At 54.1% G+C, this 17,621-nt stretch overlaps 1 protein-coding gene and 1 long non-coding RNA gene across 3 annotated transcripts in view; one reads left to right on the plus strand and one right to left on the minus strand.

Annotated features, from left to right (window-relative positions):
* SPIRE2 (spire type actin nucleation factor 2) overlaps positions 1-10,957 on the minus strand; it is a 31,586-nt gene extending 20,629 nt beyond the window's left edge. For both annotated transcript variants that reach the window (XM_082711456.1, XM_082711457.1), the window contains exons 1-2: positions 10,672-10,957; positions 49-92 (exon numbers count right to left, since the gene is read on the minus strand). In XM_082711456.1, the coding sequence (XP_082567582.1) occupies positions 49-92; positions 10,672-10,942 (315 nt within the window). In that variant the 5' untranslated portion in view covers positions 10,943-10,957. The remainder of the gene's footprint in view (positions 1-48; positions 93-10,671) is intronic.
* Positions 10,944-17,402, plus strand: LOC309853509. The gene is made up of 4 exons (XR_014305768.1): positions 10,944-11,097; positions 12,060-12,147; positions 14,516-16,605; positions 16,801-17,402. It is a non-coding gene; the product is annotated as an uncharacterized lncRNA (long non-coding RNA).
* The last annotated feature ends 219 nt before the right edge of the window (positions 17,403-17,621 follow it).

Here is a 17,621-nt window from a genome sequence, read left to right on the forward strand (position 1 = left end):
TTACTTTTAATGTGTATCAAGTAAATTAAAAAATTATTTTAAAGGTACCTGGGCTTCTGAGCTGGCTGCTGACAACACCATCGTTGTAGAATCTGCAAGAGGAGACAACAGGCAGTCAAGACACACCCCAGCAACCCCAGGCCCTGGCAAATAGGGCCGCCCACCCACCTGGTCTCCCAGGAATACACAGTGTATCCCAGAAAGCTTAAACGGGTCGAGCACCAGTCATTTGGAATGGACATGCAGAGGCAGGAGACTCAGCCCCTGCCCACACCCTGCACAGCAGTCACACCCCTCAGGGTGTGGTGGGACCCCTCAGAAGGAGCAGCCAACAGGCTTCCCTGGGGAGGCCTGGTTGGTGCTAGGTAAAGAGGGAGTAAGGGGAGAGCAGGTCAGTTAAATCTGATCTGCAGGAAAGCCCTCACAGTCCGTAATGCACAGTCTGAGTCCATGTGCCCCCAAATCACAGCAGAGTCACATGAGACCCAGGCTCAAAGGCAGCAACAGATTTTGCTCTGGAGTTCCCAAGAGCCAAGCTGGGTAAGGTAGCATCTGGCCACCACCTGTAAATCCGGAGACCTATGCCATGTCAAGGTCTCCATCAGAGAATCAGTCTCTGGGTCAAAGCCCAGGTGCTAAACTAGGTACTAGGTAATTTCTTATGTTCACTACTGAACACAGCACTGAATTCACAAGCTTAGGAGTGCTCACTTGTTGAAACCCGTATACAACCCAGAAGGTAAGCGGTTTTGTGACCCATTTCACAGGTGAGGAAAGAGAGTTACCACAGCCGGAATGGTGGTGCCAGGGGGGGCCATGCAAGAGGATCCTAGGCTCTGCTCCAGCCGCTCCGCACACCACCCCCCGCCCCGCGTCTTTCAAGATACCAGCTGGCCGAGCTGCAGAAAAGCCACCTACTCCTACAGACCTCCTTGAATTAAGCGTGCAGGTAGAACCTTCGCGAGGGGGTGAACTCGAGTAGCCTTAACTTCTTTTTGGAACGAGGTAGGGTATAAAAAAAACATAAACCATGAAATCGCCACTGAGTGAACCTGCTAACTCTGCAAATATTTTCAAAATGCCATTAAGAGCAGGGAGATTGCCAAAGATAAAGGGCGCTTGTGTTGGGCTGATCCATTAAAATAATGGACAACAGCCCACTCCCAACATCAGTGAGGCTGAAAGGGACCCGCCTACAGGACCCTGGGGCCCGCCACGAATGGCTGGAGGCGATGGGAAGAAGAATAAATCAGACTCAGAGCAAAGGTGGTCCCTGGAAGCAGCCAGTGTCCTGAGTTATCCTGAGGGCTGAGAAGGAACGGGGTCAGCCAGCCAGGCACTGTCCCTTACAGACGGAGCACCGTGCAGTCCTGCTCAGTGAGAAGCCTTCCGGCTAGAATCATTTTAAGGCCCCAGTTTAAATGGTCCACATGTTAATAAAGATAAGGGATCATTAATTATATGTGAAGCGGCAAGGACTTGGGGAGTCTTTGGGTTTTAAGGAGCAAGCTGCCCTTTCTAGGCAGAGACTGTGCCCAGCTCTTTGCTAAAAAAAACTAATGAATGGGGGCGCCTGGGTGGCTCAGTGGGTTAGGCCGCTGCCTTCGGCTCAGGTCATGATCTCAGGGTCCTGGGATCGAGTCCCGCATCGGGCTCTCTGCTCAGCAGGGAGCCTGCTTCCTCCTCTCTCTCTCTCTGCCTGCCTCTCTGCCTACTTGTGATCTCTCTCTGTAAAATAAATAAATAAAATCTTTAAAAAAAAAAAAAAAAAAAACTAATGAATGATTTATTACCTTTTCAATCCACAATCACCTCATGCAAGTGGGTACCATGACTCCCTTGTTACAGACAAGGAAACTGAGGCTCAGGCAGGTGGAGAAAATCACCCAGAACCACACGGCATACAGTAAGCGCGAGTGGCGGGGCAGGCAAGCCTGCCGAACCACCCAGAGCCTCGGGGACGCACTTCCTGGAGATACAGGAACTTGCTTGCTGGGGGGGGGGGGGGGGCACGCCAAGGGAGGTCGTAGAGCATTGCAAACTACCTCCTGCTTATTTAAAAAGCGGTCTTGGAGGGAGGTCACAGAGCCGCAGACAGAAGCAGATGGAGGCGGCTGGGACAGAAGCACTATCAACAGGGCCCTCCAGGTCACATGGAGTTGGACAGGACACCAGGTCACCGGGATGCTGTCCCTCCACGGGGGGCTTCTCTCTCCCTGCAAGGAAGAACAGCCTCACCAAGACGTGCCAGGAAAGAGAAGACCCTGTGATGTCTTGTGTGGAAGATGGCCACGAGAACTCAAGATGCGAGGAGGCCTCCTCGAAAGATCACGATCACGTGTCATGGCAGGATAAGATCAAAGACCACCAGAAGGAGGGAAGTCTGTGAGGGCTTTGCAGGCTGGAGCTCCCAGAGGAAGGGCCTCCCCCTGCCCAGCGGGTGGGGTGGGTGGCCAGCTCTCAGACAGCCTCACCCTTCTGTGAGGGTGGGGAGCACCGGGAAGGAGTGTAGTTCAGGCCAGATCCCTGCCTACCTATGGTCATGACCCTGAGGTCTCCTTTCCTCATCTACTTGCCCAACCCACCCCACAATGTCACCTCAAAGGGTGTGCGAGAGAGTGGAGGTGGACACTCCTTGTGTGTCTGGACACTTGCAGCATGCTGTGAGGATGTGGACAGCCATGATCACCATGGTGACAGTGGCAACGGAGCCACCAGGACCTCTCAACCAGGCTCAGACCACAGGCATCCTGCCTGTGACTCTGGGCTTGGGGTCAGAGCAGAGAATGGCCGTGGAGGAGCCAGGGGTTCCTTCTGCAGCCCCCAGAAGACCACACACATTTACCTACAAGGAATGCAACTACCAAGTGTGGAGTCCTAGCTTGAGCCCAGGTGGCTCCTGCCTTTCCGCATCTCAGGCTGAGCTCCCAGGAGTACCCGTGTACCCGGCAGCGGGGTGGACAGACGGAGGCCCTCAGGGCCCCCACTCAGTGCCAGCAGGAACTGCCAACCCCCCCAACGAAGGCAACCGGCAACATCTCAAAACGGCACCTCTGTTTGCCTCGATTCAGCAGGTCTGCTTTGGTGGACCCAAGACTCCTGAGACTGTCCACAGGGGCACTGGGCAGCCCCAATGAAGAAAATGGTTGGAGGTCCCCATTAAGGATGAGTAGAGGGCAGCCCCTGCCTGCGGTGTAGACACTAGGGCTCCTCCTTGTGGGAGAAGGCTGGCGGGAGACTGTTTCCCTTGACACTTTCTGAAGCTGGAACATGTGCTAGCGCGTCAAGAAATTAACTCAGGCAAGTGTGAGAGTGAGCAAGGGTGCAGGGTGCACGCGTCCCCCACAGCCCAGGACAGACAGACTTACCAGTGATGCCCCGTGTGTCCCACAGCAACACACTGACCTTCCTGAGCCCTCTGAGCCCCAGACAGAATGGTACCACCCACCACACAGGTGACCATGAAGATTCAACACAGATGGGGTCCCTGCGTGGTCTCTGAGTCGTGAGTTCGAGCCCCACATTGTAGGCTGTACAGACGACTTAAAAACAGATTTTTCAGAAAAACCCAAAAGCAAAAACCAACAACTGTCTGGCACCCACTGGATGCTTCGATAATGCCTGTTCCGTTGTCAAGAAGCGATTTCCAAACGTAAGTTAAGCAATGTCTTCGATGGAGCATGGGTTCTAGGAATGAGCTGCTGGGAAACCCAGGCTTGAGAGCTGAAGGCCTGCTTACAGCTAACTGGGAAGCTGTGTGTTTGCTGAGCAAATGTAGAGCTCTGGGGGCAGCATCTGTGGTGCGTCCCTCCGCCACCGCACTCCCCATCTCTATGGGCTATGGCTGACATCAGGCCGCTTCTCCATAAACTCACTTGTCAACCTCCCCTCACCCCAGCAAGAACCTAGAAGCACCAGGATCCATATCACCTCGGCCCTAGTCGAGGACATGTGTGCTGGCCAGAGGACTCCCCACACCCCAGGCAGTCAGTTGCTAATGTCCCACCTTCTCAGGAAGCTCTGGCGAGGGGGAGGTCAGCGCTCCCCCAGCACGTCTACACCCTGTGTCTGCCCGGGTGACCAAGGATCACCACCCTGCTGACAGTCACAGCAGACGGGGCACCCTTGAAAGGATGCATCACCTCTGAGGCTCTCCTCCCAAGGATAACTCACTTGAAGTTCCTGAGGACTCTTCAGGGCCCACAGCACACAGTCCCCATTGCTGTCCCACAGCGCAGCCCAAGAGGGTGAGGAACTCACCCCAAGGTCACCTGGCTGAGATCCAATCCATGGCTAGACTGGCTTTGTAGCCCACACCCAGACCACGAGTCATCCCCCTCACTGGCCGTTCCAGTCACCTGAAGACGGAATGGGTCCTGGCCCTGGAGGGGTTTCCAACAGGGAGTGGGTGACCCCTTCTTAGGTGTGATGTGGGGAATCCACACACGATGGCCTGACGGTCACAGTGGGGCCCGGAACCAGAAGCACCAGCATCACTGGGAACTTGTCGGAAATTCAGACTCTCAGGCCCACTGCAGACCTGGGCAGAATCAAGCTCATCACAGGGGAACCCCGCAATCCAAGAACCCGTGTCCAGCACACCCACTGGTGGACTCAAGGGTGAGAATCGCCCCAGTAAAGCATTATGTGGAGCTCTTGTGCCAGAATCTACGTTCTGGTAGATTCTGCTCACCAGGGGGATCAGGTGCAGGAACAATGTCCACTCCACCTGTGTGACCCTCCCCTCCTTGATGGGCAGAGCAACATTGGTCCATTGGTCCTGGAAGCCTGGCCCAGTCCAGGACCCATGGACGTGTTTTGTCCCATTGCAAGGGGGCCTGGACTAGCACATAGAAGTGAAGTTGCTCATCTGGCGACCTCAGGGCAAAGAGCTTACCCTGGACCTCTGGCGGCTCCAAACGTATGTCTGCAGTCAGAAGCAGTGCGTCTGTCTAACTTGCCTCCTGCAGCCCAGGCAGCACTTCCACTGTACCTGTAACCTGTCTCCTTGAACAGACCAGACCCCAGCATGTGGGGGTTCCAACCGTCATGGGCTCTGCCCATGCTGGTTAGGCTTGTCACCACGTTGCCACCTCTAGGCAGGCTTCCTCCTCGCCTGGTCCTCACTGGAGGCCAGACTCCCTCTGAGGAACAGATCGGGACCACAGTGAAACGCTAGCACCTTCCTACAGCCGGTACTCAGTGGCACGTCTGTTCAAGCGGCCACATCCCAGGACCAGACTGGCCGGGGTCACAATACTTCCTTTGTGGGAGCCACTCAAATACTTCCGGCCCCAGAGGTCAGCCCTGGTGCACAATTAAAAAGACAGCAGACACAGCTCTCCTTCCTTGTAAAGACGTCAGGGTGGGGGCTGGCGGGGAATGACCAGGGCCCTAGAGGTGGCAGATGCAGGGCTATATCCCTCAAAAGCCAGTCTCGAGGGCACACAGGGACCCCAAGGTCACCTTCTGCATAGGTACAGCCTGAAAGCACAGAGCAGGACCTGCAAACAGCCGGGGGCTATGGGCCAAAGTGGCCTTACAGGTTAAGCTTACCCCAGTTATTGGGGACAGCCGACCCCAGCCGCCAGCACTCACAGACACCCGGACAGAGAACACGGCTTGCTGCCAATGCCTGCCCAAGAGATCATCTTCGCTCAGAGGGGAGAGAAAATCGGGATACTCCTACAAACACCGGCTCCCACAGTCACACCCAGCCCCTCCCTGACACGCAGAGGCCCACTGGCCTCTGCCCCACCTGGGACCACAGCAGCATGTGGCTCTTTCCGTGCCTCACGTTTTACTTCACCGAGAAACGTGTGTGGGGACTCCGGCTAAGGGTGCTTGGCAGAGCGGCCTCCTGTCCCTCGTCCCTAGCAGTCTAGAATGCTGTGACCAGACTTCCACACGGATCTGGAGGGGCTGGTTCCTTGGCTGGGTCTGGCTGAGGCGCAGAGAGGCCCAGGAGACGACGGCTGAGGCTCCTGGAGTCCGAGAGCTCCCCGAAGCCAGCTGGGGCCCGAGGCTTCACACAGCCTAGGCGATAGGTGCTTTCATCTTCCCACTTCCCAGAGAAGAATCGCAAGTCACTCCCCAAGGCCGGGCTGAGGGTTGGGGAAGGGCTGGAGCCCAGCTGAGTCCGCACTTGCAGCCTCCCTGGCCCACCGCCGCAGCAGGTGATGGGATACTTGCTGTGGGAACCTCGCTTTTCTCATCTGTGCAATAGGGACCCTAATAGCGTCACAGGGCATAGACAAGTGTAGGCCCAGCACCGCCCAGCACACTCCTGCAGGAGCCCAGCAATGTCAGACCCGTCTCCCGGACTGTGAAGCCCCTGGGTGTGTTGGCTTCACCTCCACACCACGTCTCCACTGGACGGCCCTTACGAGGTGCCACCGAGAGCAGAGAGAGCCCTGCATGCCAAGTGTCCGTAAGGATGGGCGACACCTGCAGCTCCAGTGACAAGTCAAGAACCCAGAACAAAACCACAAGGGCAGGACCTGACAGAAAGAAAGGGTTCCCACCAGAAATATTCTCTGAGGAGATCTGCCCGGAGGGAAATACTCTCTCCAATCAGCTCTCCCCTCGGCCCAGCCTGTCAGGAGACGCCATCCTGCGACAAGGCCCGTCAGCCCTACCTGCACGTTCAACTGTGGGGAGAGCCATTTACCAAAATGTAGCCAAGCAAAAAAGAGAGTCCCCAGCCATTCAGAAGGGAGCTCCCCCAGAGGCCCACCAAGTCCAGCATGAACCAATAGAGCCTACGGGCTCAGCAGGGACTCCCAGAACACCAAGGGCCCAGAGCCCTTCCTGATGGCCATGGGTCCCAGCTCAGCTCCTGGGACAGGACACTCTGGGCCAGGAGACCTGAAGGAGCACCTCTAGTGAGGGGACGGGCAGCCCGTGTGCACATGTGGGGAGCCTCAGAGACAGCTCCAGAGGAAGGGGCACCGTGTATGTGTGTGTGTGTGTCTGTGCACCTGTATGTATGGGTGTCTGTGACCGTGTGTGTGTGTGTTTTGTGTGTCTGTGACCATGTGTATGTGTGTTGTGTGTCTGTGGCCGTGTGTGTATGTGTGGTGTGTGCTTGTGCACCTGTATGTATCAGTGTCTGTGACCATGCACGTGTGTGTTGTGTGTCTGCAAGTGCAGATAACTCCTGGGCCTGGGGCTCTGTACTGATGTTCCCTCACTAGTCCTCACCCACCGGGGCTGGTGCAACTGCTACCACGTCTGCGGAGAAGGGCTAGGCCACTGGGGAAATGCTGAAGCCTGCTCCCAAACACTGCCGTTTCTCTAGCTACGAGCTGCAGTGAAAAAGAATTCTGGGCCCCACGGAGCTCCTGACACAGGCTACCACCATCCTATACAGGACAGACCATTAATCATTTCTGTGTTTGAAACTCAGGCTGAAAATAAGCTGAGTTGGGAAGGCCTGGAGTCTGTGCAGTGGTGGGCCACTTGGAGAGCCTTACCCTGAGGTCTGGTGCCAGGGCTCTGGCGGGGGGGATGGGGACAGCTGGCCTCTGAACTCCAGGCAGAAGAAAGAGCAGGAAGGGGCTAGAGCCCCGGGGTGGGGGTGGGGGGCTGCTGGGCAGTTCACGGTGGGGGGGGGGGGACCCCAAGCTGAAGAGCCTGTGAAAAGTATTAGCATCAAAACTCACAAGAAAAAACATTAGGAAAGTCGGGTAGTGTGGAACCGCAGGAGGTTCACCCCCATCACAGACACACCTTTGTCAACACTCATGTCTGTCCACAGGGGGTTTTCCTGAAATGTCTCATCCAGAGCGTAGGCCAGAAAGTCAGGTGGTCTTTCCATCAAGCGAACGGCCAAACACTGCATTGGGGAGCAGTCATTCTCCTGGGGTGATCTGACCAGGACACCCTCCAGTGGACAAATGCCCCTGAAAACATCCCGGGGTCACTGGATCACTGATCACCAGCTGCATTTACGGAATTAGCTTTGCCTCAGGGAACAGCTGGGCACAAGCATTCACTGTGATGTCTGACTGAGTTTCTCACCTCAATTAAAAAAAAAAAAGGGTAACTCTTTCCCTATCAATGGTCTCTTAAAAATAACTTCACATATTAACATGCTTTCTCCACTTAAAAAAAGGGGGGTTTTCAGCAGTTATAAAGTCTTCAGGTTAAAGGTTAGGACTTTTTCCCTACTTGGTGGGAAGAAGGGAGAGGTACCACACCTTGTATGCTAGGGCATTAATCATTCCCCCAGACGTGGTTTCGTTTGTTGATTTCTTTAGCTATTTTAAACATTTACTTATGCTAGATTTACCAGAACTTTGTACTGAGAGCCCACATGAGGCTATATTAAACAATCTTGATTTTCCCAATTGCTAGTCACAGCAAGAAATAAACACATCAGCTTCATGAATTAACCCCTCACTCGGCTGGGTTAGCCACCGCCAACAAAATAAAGTCTGAAAGCCCAACAGGACTGAAGAGAAAGTTCAGGGTAATCTATTTTTCTTAATCTTTATTTTTTTTAAGTAGGTTCCATGCCCTGTGTGGAACACGAATGAGGAGCTTGAACTCATGACCCTGAGATCAAGACCTGAGCTGAGATCGAGTCACCTCAGCCACTGAGCCACCCAGGCGCCCTATTTTTCTTAATCTCCAAAGAGGCAGCAAGTCATAAACATCATCCACCTTTATGAGACATGTTTATGAACAGAAACCAAAGACTGTATTGAATGGAAGACGGAATTGGGCTCCCTCATGTCCTGAGCCAGCAAGTTCCCTAGAGTAGCCACGTGCCTGGATTTCTAGTCAGGCTGTGGATGTGCAGGCAGTAGGAGGAAGAAGCAGGAGCCCAATCCTCGGGACTGGAGAGAACCTGGTGACCACCAACATGAAGGAGAGCCATCAAGGAGCATCTTGGAGAGTACCAGTAAGAAACACGGCTTGACTCTCCCACAGTTAGAGATACGCAAGGGCCCTTAGTTCTAATCATCTGTCACTCTGCGCCTCAGTTTTCCCATCTTCAAAATCAGAGGGTCTGACCTGGCAGGCTGGTATACTCTTGTCGCACCCCCTGGTGCAGGGAGCCAGATCTTGGATTAGATGGTCATCTCTGAGGATGGGGATGGGCACAGGGAGGAAAACAGAGCTTTAGTAGAAAAGCTCCTTATGAAAATGCAGGGTCTAGCTCCCCAGGGGAAGCACTCCCCACCCCACCTGTGAAGACCTTGCACACAGCAAACAAGACTATGAGGCTGAATCCAAATCCTCCTCCTGGGCAAGCCTGAGCCTCAGCTTAACAGAGTATAAAATGAAATAATGCCATTTGAGTACCCACTCTTATTATTTTCACCTGTCAAATACATTGGTGCTTTTTGCATGAAATAAGTGCACAGCAGAGTTGCAGGCAGAGCTGGGAGCTGGTCACAGGGGTAAGAAGGACCCTGTGGAGAAATACAGTGCTGGTCCCTGGGTGGGCCCAGCGCACCTGCCCTGTCACCACTGTGGCTTCTGTGCAGCTCTGTCCTGCTCCTTCCCTGCCCTCCATCAAGCCCGCCCATGAGGACCTCTGCAAACCCAGCTCCCTGGCAGCACACAGAGCTGGCCTTTGTGCTTCCCCACAGGATATCAGCTTTGGGGTTAATATCTCCAAATGCTGTAGACTACCACTTCAGTTCTCCAGGAAAGAAAACACTTTTTTTTTTTTCTAAGAAGGAGATTAAAAATCACTTAAACTCACTATTTTGAGCAGACTTCAGTATCGTTCAAAGGATTGATTGTTTGTTCTTGATAATTAAGAGCAGAAAAATCAAGCAGGCCATCCTCCAAATTTTACACATTCTCCTTACTATTAAACCCAGGCAACTGGTGAATTTGCAGGGATTCCACAGGAGACACAGCCCCCTCCTCCCACCCTCATTCCCACGAAAAAGGACTTCAAAAGGACACTTGTTCCTCTCCAGCCTAAGCCATCTGCAATCACCGGTAAGACAAGCGACTGGGGGGCTTCTCACCATGAATCACAAAAGACTGCGGGCTACACACCCCCAAAGCAGAGGGAACTAGCCCCAGGTGGGGGGAACTGGGGGTGGGGGGAGACGGAGAATTGGGTCTACTGAGAGTACTCAGCCATCAAAAACCAAAACCCTTCTCCGCTGAGTAAAACCTGCCCAACCGCAGGGAGCCAGCTGACCGCGCGCAGCCCGCCCGGAGGCTGAGAGATGGATGGTCAGGGAAAGGTTCCGGGAAAAGGAGGGGGTGTCCCAGGCCGGGTGAGAAAGAGAAGGGCGGGGAGAAGCACGGGCCTTCCACGTCCCGCAGAGCCAGGGTGTGGACGGGTGGCCGGACCCAGGAAGCGGGGAGGGTGCAGACTGGGGGCTCCGGGCCCGGCGGAGGGCGGGTGCAGACTGGGGGCTTAGGGAGGGTGCGGAAGCGGAGGACCGGGAAGGAGAGGAGACGGGGCGCGGGGAGAGTGGGGGAGAGGAGGGCGGAGGGGGGGAGGAGGCCAGGACCCGGAGGGCCAGGACGAGGACCCAGCGCACCCAGCGCACCCAGCGGACCCAGCGCACCCAGCGCACCCAGCGGACCCAGCGCACCCAGAGGGCCCGGAGGACGGTCGTTGCCGCCCCCTCCCCCACCCCGGCGCGGCCCGCGCGCGCCCGGCCACACCCCCGCGCGCCCGCCGGGCCTCACCCGCGGCGCCCGGCTCCCGCCGCGCGCTGACCGAGCCGTCCCGGCGCAGGAGGATGTCCGCCGTGTCCCGGATGCGCCGCCCGCCGCCCGGCGCGCCCCGCAGCCCGCGGCAGCCCTGGAAGCACACGGCCCACGCCTGCTCCTCGTTGATGGGCTGCTCGTACGCCTTCAGCACCTCCTCCAGGGACAGCTCCCACGGCTCCGGCCGCCCCGCGCCCCCCGCCCGCCGCCCCGCCGCCGCGCCGCCGCTGGAGCTGCCGGCCCGGGCCATGGCCGCCCCATCATCGCCTCCCGCGCGCCGGGCCGGTTTCCATAACAGCCGCGCCGGGGCGGCCGACGCACCCGCCGAGCGCGGGGGGCGGGTCCCGCGCCGCCGGCCGCTGCTTTGTCATCCTCCGGCGGCCCCGCCCCGCGGAGCGGCCGCAGGTGAGGGCGGGGCCGGCGGCGCGGGAGGGGCGGGCGCGGGGGGCGCGGGGGGCGCGGAGCCGGGGGGAGGGGGGCCGGGGAGGGCGCGCGGCGGGTCGCGGCCGGGCGGAGTGGGCGAGGTGCGGGTCAGGGCGGCGAGGAAGGCGGCGCGGGGCGGGGGCGCGGGGCGGGAGAGGAAGGTTACGGGGAGGCTGGGGGAGCGCGGAGCCGGGGCGGGAGGGACGCGCGCTCCCGAGGCTTGCGAGCCGGTGTCCAGCCGAAGACACTGCAGTGACCGCGGGACCTCAGGCACGTTGGATGCTGGAACGCGGGAGGGAGTCGAGAGGCCTGTGAACCCACCTCCCGCCGCCTCCCCACACACATCTGACTTTGGTCGGGAGGAGCAGATACCTGCAGTGGCCTCTGTGGGAGGCCGGCTAGCAAGGTGACCTCCAGAGGTCACTTACTATAGCGAAATGTGAGCAAGGGAGCCCCGCGCTGTGAACACTTGGGAAAGGGCCTGTCCTGCAGGAGACCCACGTCTGAATCAAACGCCCCTACTTATTTCGTTTTTGTTCTTTTTTTCTTGTTCTTAAGTAACTTACTTTTAAATTATAAGATTTACAGTGTTTTGCTTATGCAAAATGACATCATGGAAATTAAACCAATCAAAATACCGAAAGAGGGGCGCCTGGGTGGCTCAGCGGGTTAAGCCTCTGCCTTCGGCTCAGGTCATGATCCCAGGGTTCTGGGATGGAGCCCCACATGGGGCTCTCTGTTCAGAGGGGAGCCTGCTTCCTCCTCTCTCTCTCTGCCTGCCTCTCTGCCTACTTGTCTGTCAAAGAAATAAATAAAATCTTAAAAAAAAAAATGCACAGTACTTATCTGAAGCTTTGTCCCGTGAGGCATGACCAAAATGAGGAAGCAAAAGCATGAGTCAGCTCACTAGATGTTCATAGAAACCATATCTTTTATCATCCTAGGTCATTTACTCACCCATCCTCAAAAAAAAGTGCCGGATGAGCCATAGAAATGGCCCTATGGAGAGGAAGAAGCCAGACATGGCCTAAGGTTGGTGGTAGCAGTGAGAGGATCCCAAGTTCATAGACGTGAGCCTAACGGCTGCTTTTAAGCCAAGAATCAGAAATGAGGCAAGGATCCCTTAGAAGAGAAACCTGATCAAATTTTCCCAGGGCTCTAGGCTCTAGCAAGTAGGTGTGACTGACTTCTGAACTGGTTAGTTGAAAGTCTAGGTACAGTGACAAGTTCCACCGGTTAGTCACAAGTCAAAGTCAAGATAACCATTTCCTTCCTGTGCAAGAGTACCAAGCTCAGCCCATACTTTTGATTGAAAAGTCCAGTGAGTATTTTAAGCCCACCTGAGGGCTCATGAGATCATAAGGAACTCATGTGGATAAACTGATAGTCACCTGGGCCCCACACAAGGAGGGAAAAGAGTACATACCTCCTTTTTTTTTTTTAGAGATTTTATTTATTTATTTGACAGAGAGAAATCACAAGTAGATGGAGAGGCAGGCAGAGAGAGAGAGAGGGAAGCAGGCTCTCTGCTCAGCAGAGAGCCCGATGTGGGACTCGATCCCAGGACTCTGAGATCATGACCTGAGCCGAAGGCAGCGGCTTAACCCACTGAGCCACCCAGGCGCCCAACCTCCTTTTTTATTGTGAGCAGAGCAGCGTCTGGGGAAGATGGGAACTGGGGTTTATTTGAGTTGAAAGTGACACCAAAGTAAAACACTTGGCCGTTTCTCCATAGAACATCAGAATCAAAGAAATGTTAGTCCTTCCACAACTGGAACTTGCCACTCGGATCTTGCAAATAAAAGCACATATTTCCAGCTATTAAAGAGTTTCAACTGAACAGCACAGTAGGAATGATTGGGGTCAATCATTAACCCAACTTGGAAAGCTGTGGATGAAGGTCATTTCTATAGTTATGAGATCACCTGTGGCCCACTCCTAAAAACACGTTCTTTATATTTCATCTCCAGTAGATTTGGAATCCTGCGGAAGGGACATTTTCAGTCACTGGAGGCTGCTGTGCTTGGCAACAGGGTAGAAATATGTACATTGACTAAGCTCCAGGGCTCAGAATTGGAGAATTACTTCATCAGGTTATCACATTAGCAAAGGTGCTCCCTGAATATTCATCTCACGGTAGAGGCTATTCACCACATACTTGGTGAGCCACTGGGTCTTGATGCTTCTGCCTGGGAAGGGCCAGTGGAAAACCCACCCAGGCCCCTCCCCACCCCTTCTTAGTGGAAACAGCACACAAGGAAACAGTCTCTGTAGGTGGGAAAGAGCTACAGGGGCGTGATGTGAGCCAGGAGCCCCGCTGGTTATGTTGTTTTTTCCCCATGGTCTGTGTTTGATGCTTGGAGGAGACCTCATGTAGATAGAGCCCCTACTGTGGCAAATGCAATTCGAGGGGTGGGTGGCTCGTAATTGCAGTTGGCCATGGATTAGAGAGCTCTAGGAAAAATACTTCTGAACATCTTTGCAGACACAGAAGCTAGAGGGTCCTAACTGTATGCTCCCGGGGGTCAAAAACATGAGCTGGATCCCCAGGTGAACTGCAGACTACAGTTACATTATTCCAGGAGAGCAATACAGGGTCCGCAGGCCAGGATGACGTCATAAGAGTGCTCTGAGTTCTTGCAGAAAAAGTTCAGAGCAAGTCATGTACTTGGCCAGTTGATATAAGAACAAAGACAATTTGAGATCAGACGCCCATCTACGCCCTTAAGCACGAGTAGAACGGCTTCACCTGTGGTGATGGAATGCAGAGTTCTCTCTGCACCGCCCCCTGCCCTTGCTCATTCCACTTCAGATTAAAAAGCAGGTCGGTTTCTCTCGAGGGACCCATGCACACTGAGGGCAGTGAGCCACCAGGCCCCCTCTTGCCACGATTCAGAGGCCCCTGAATGCCCTCTTTGTCATGCTCCTTGCGGCTGGTCAGGGCTCAGGGGTCCAGGAGGAAAAGCTGAAACTCAAGAGGCCATGGTTTTGTACGTGAGGTTTATTTTGGGATAATGATAAAGGCCACGAATCCCAAGGGATGCCAGATAGAGCCAGGCTGTGCTTGATCTCTGAAAGGGAGCACAGGACAGCTCCAAGGAAGGGCCCCGGGACTGGGCATTCCTTCAAGATACAGTGGCTAAATATAGCTGAGCCTGAACAGAGGCAGAGCAGGAGGAGGAAACCCAGGGTACAGGAGGGGACACCAGAGTTCCAGAACTCAGCCCAGATAGCAAGAGGGAACCCTAGGAGCTTATGGAAAGTGGAGAGGACAGCAGACAGGACTGTTCTGTGTGGCACAGGACAGGAAGTAGAGGGCACACCCTTGAAGACACTGTTTGCTTCCTACTGGAGACATTCGAGGTATTTACAAAGCAAGAATTGATTTGTGGTTGAACAGGTAATGCAGGATGGTTAAACCTGAGCCGAAGACTTTGCAGATGTCTTACCCTGACACTGGCTGCTGTGTGACCCTATCCTGCCAGGTCTTTCTCACAGCCTGAACTAAAGGACGTTTTACATCGCAGCTGACAACCAATCTTGATGTTGGGACGAGACTCAGAGGCCTGTGTGGGGCCTAAGCTTTGTAAAAATGTAGAAATAACTGTGCAAATTGGTGTTGACTCATTTGACTGGTTTGATGTTCTGAACATGAACAGAGAAATCTTCCAGAACACACTGACCGGAGACAGTCGCTGCGACTGATCTTGTACTGGTCCTTCCAGAAACCCTGGATGCCTGTTACATACACGCCTCCTTTTCGCAGAGAGAGCTTTGTCCTGCACCGCCCCCCGTCCTGTGTTCTGCTTTGTTCTATCAGTGTAAAGAGGGTTTGCACCCTTTTGTACAGTGCATATCCCTTTGTGGGAGCACCGTGATCTCCCCACCTGGTGGACAAGTAGGTTGTTCCCAGTCTTGACGGAATGATCTCGTACGTAGGATAGGCTCCAAGATGGTGCGGACGTAGTTGGCCTACCTGCTGTCCGAGATCCCCAGACACTGTGGGAGTGCAGCAGATACTTTACGCTTTTTTTTTTTAAGAGTTTATTTATTTGACAGAAAGAGACACAGAGAGAGAGGGAACACAAGCAGGGGGAGCAGGAGAGGGAGGAGCAGGGAGTGGGACAGTGGGACGTGGGGCTTGGTCCCAGGTCCCCGGGATCATGACCTGAGCTGAAGACAGACACCTAACGACTGAGCCACCCAGGCACCCCAACACTTACACTTCTATATGTGCTCAGTATAAATTCTAGGAAGCAGACTTTCTGGGCTGAAGGGTCCATACTCAGTATTTGGACAAGTATTATCACAACAACCCTCACGCAGGCGGGACCAGTTTACTTTCCCACTGGTAATGTTAAAGGGTGTCTGTTTTCCTAAGCGCTCAGCCTGGGATTAAACTTTTGAATCTCTGTTGGGGGAAGAGTGACCTAGCTTCCATTTCTCTTATTAGGGTAAAATTAAAGGACAGATCCTTTAAAAAAAATTCAATTGCACAAGTGAGTATGGACCATTTCTATATGCTGGACAGTGTTCTGATAGGAGGAGAGCTGTGAATGAACAGACACCTGTCTTTGGGTAATCCAGGACCGGCTCATCTCAAGTTCCTTGACTAACTACATCTGCAAAGACCCTATTCCCAAATGAGGCTGGTCACATTCACAGATTCCAGGTCAGGACATGGACAGACCTTTCTGGGGGTGCACCATGTAACCCTCTGGGGAAAACTGCAGGTAGCCAGTGCCGAGCAGAATGTGCCACGAAGTGTAGGGGCGCTCACTACACTCCTTAGGACTGTGCACTCAGGATGAAAAGAGGGAAGAAAGCAAGGCCAGTTTTCGTACAGAATTTCCCGAGTAAAGCAATAAAAAAGGACTTTTTCCAATCTTGATCCTTGAAACTGTCAAATAAACATAGTTTTAAGATTCTGTATCCTGGACTCCCAAGATTTCCAAAGGGAGGAAAGGGCTCAGCAGTGAAGCCCCTGGGCCTGGGACGGAGCACGGCTGAATTTTCACTGAGGACCCTATGTGGCCCCCAAATTAAAAGCAAATAATTGTGTATGTGTGGCCTTGACCCAGCAATTTTGCTAAGCGGAGTTTTATCCTAAGGCCATAAAGACAAGTCCGCATCCTCAAACGCGTAAGGGAGACCCGTGGGGGAGGGCTCATCTGCGTGGCAACCCCGCTGGTCGCCTCACCCAAGGCCTTGCCGTAGAACACCGTGAAATGATTGAGGGGGACTTAAGGGGGGTGACAGCTCCATTGCTAAAGATGTCCCTGAGTTATTGTGGACTAAGAACAGAGTATAGGGCGCATGGGGGGCTCCATCAGTGAAGCATCTGCCATCAGTTCAGGTAATGATCCTGGGGTCCTGAGAGCCCCAAGTTGGGCTCCCTGCTCAGCGGGGAGTCTAGTGTTCCCTCTGCCCCTCCCCCTTGGTCATGTGCTCTTCCTCTCTCTCAAATAAATCTTTGGAAAAAAAAAAAGAGTAGAGGGGCGCCTGGGTGGCTCAGTGGGTTAAAGCCTCTGCCTTCGGCTCAGGTCATGATCTCAGGGTCCTGGGATCGAGTCCCACATCGGGCTCTCTGCTCAGCAGGGAGCCTGCTTCCTCCTTTCTCTCTGCCTGCTTGTGATCTCTCTCTGTCAAATAAATAAATAAAAAATCTTTAAAAAAAAAAAAAAGAGTAGAAAGCAGCAATTTTTTTAAAAAAGATTCTATTCGTTTATGTGACAGACAGAGATCACAGGTAGACAGAGAGGTAGGCAGAGAGAGGAGGAAACAGGCTCCATGCTGAGCAGAGAGCCCGATGCAGGGCTCGATCCCATGGACCTGAGATCATGACCTGAGCGGAAGGCAGAGGCTTTAACCCACTGAGCCGCCCAGGCACCCCAGAAAGCAGCAATTAAAAAAAAAAAAAAGTTTGCTCGGGCACCTGGGGGGCTCAGTCAATTAAGCATCTGACTCTTGGTTTTGCCTTGGGTCATGATCTCAGGGTTATGAGATGGCCCCGAGTTGGGCCCTGTGCTCAATGGGGAGTCTGCTTCTCTTGCTCTCTCTCTCTGTCCCCCCACAACAGGTTTTCTGCCAAATAAATAAATCTTAAAAAAAAAAAAAAAACAGGGTGCCTGGGTGTCTCAGTGGGTTAAGCCGCTGCCTTCGGCTCGGGTCATGATCTCAGGGTCCTGGGATCCAGTCCCGCATCGGGCTCTCTGCTCAGCGGGGAGCCTGCTTCCTCATCTCTCTGCCTGCCTCTCTGCCTACTTGTAATCTCTCTCTGTCAAATAAATAAATAAAATCTTTTTTTTTTAAAGATTTTATTTATTTATTTGACAGAGAGAAATCACAAGTAGACAGAGAGGCAGGCAGAGAGAGAGAGAGAGGGAAGCAGGCTCCCTGCTGAGCAGAGAGCCCGATGCGGGACTGGATCCCAGGACCCTGAGATCACGACCTGAGCTGAAGGCAGCAGCCTAACCCACTGAGCCACCCAGGCGCCCCAGAAAACT

This window comes from Mustela nivalis, assembly GCF_964662115.1.
Source record: "Mustela nivalis genome assembly, chromosome: 18".
NCBI classification, from domain to species: Eukaryota; Metazoa; Chordata; class Mammalia; order Carnivora; family Mustelidae; genus Mustela; species Mustela nivalis.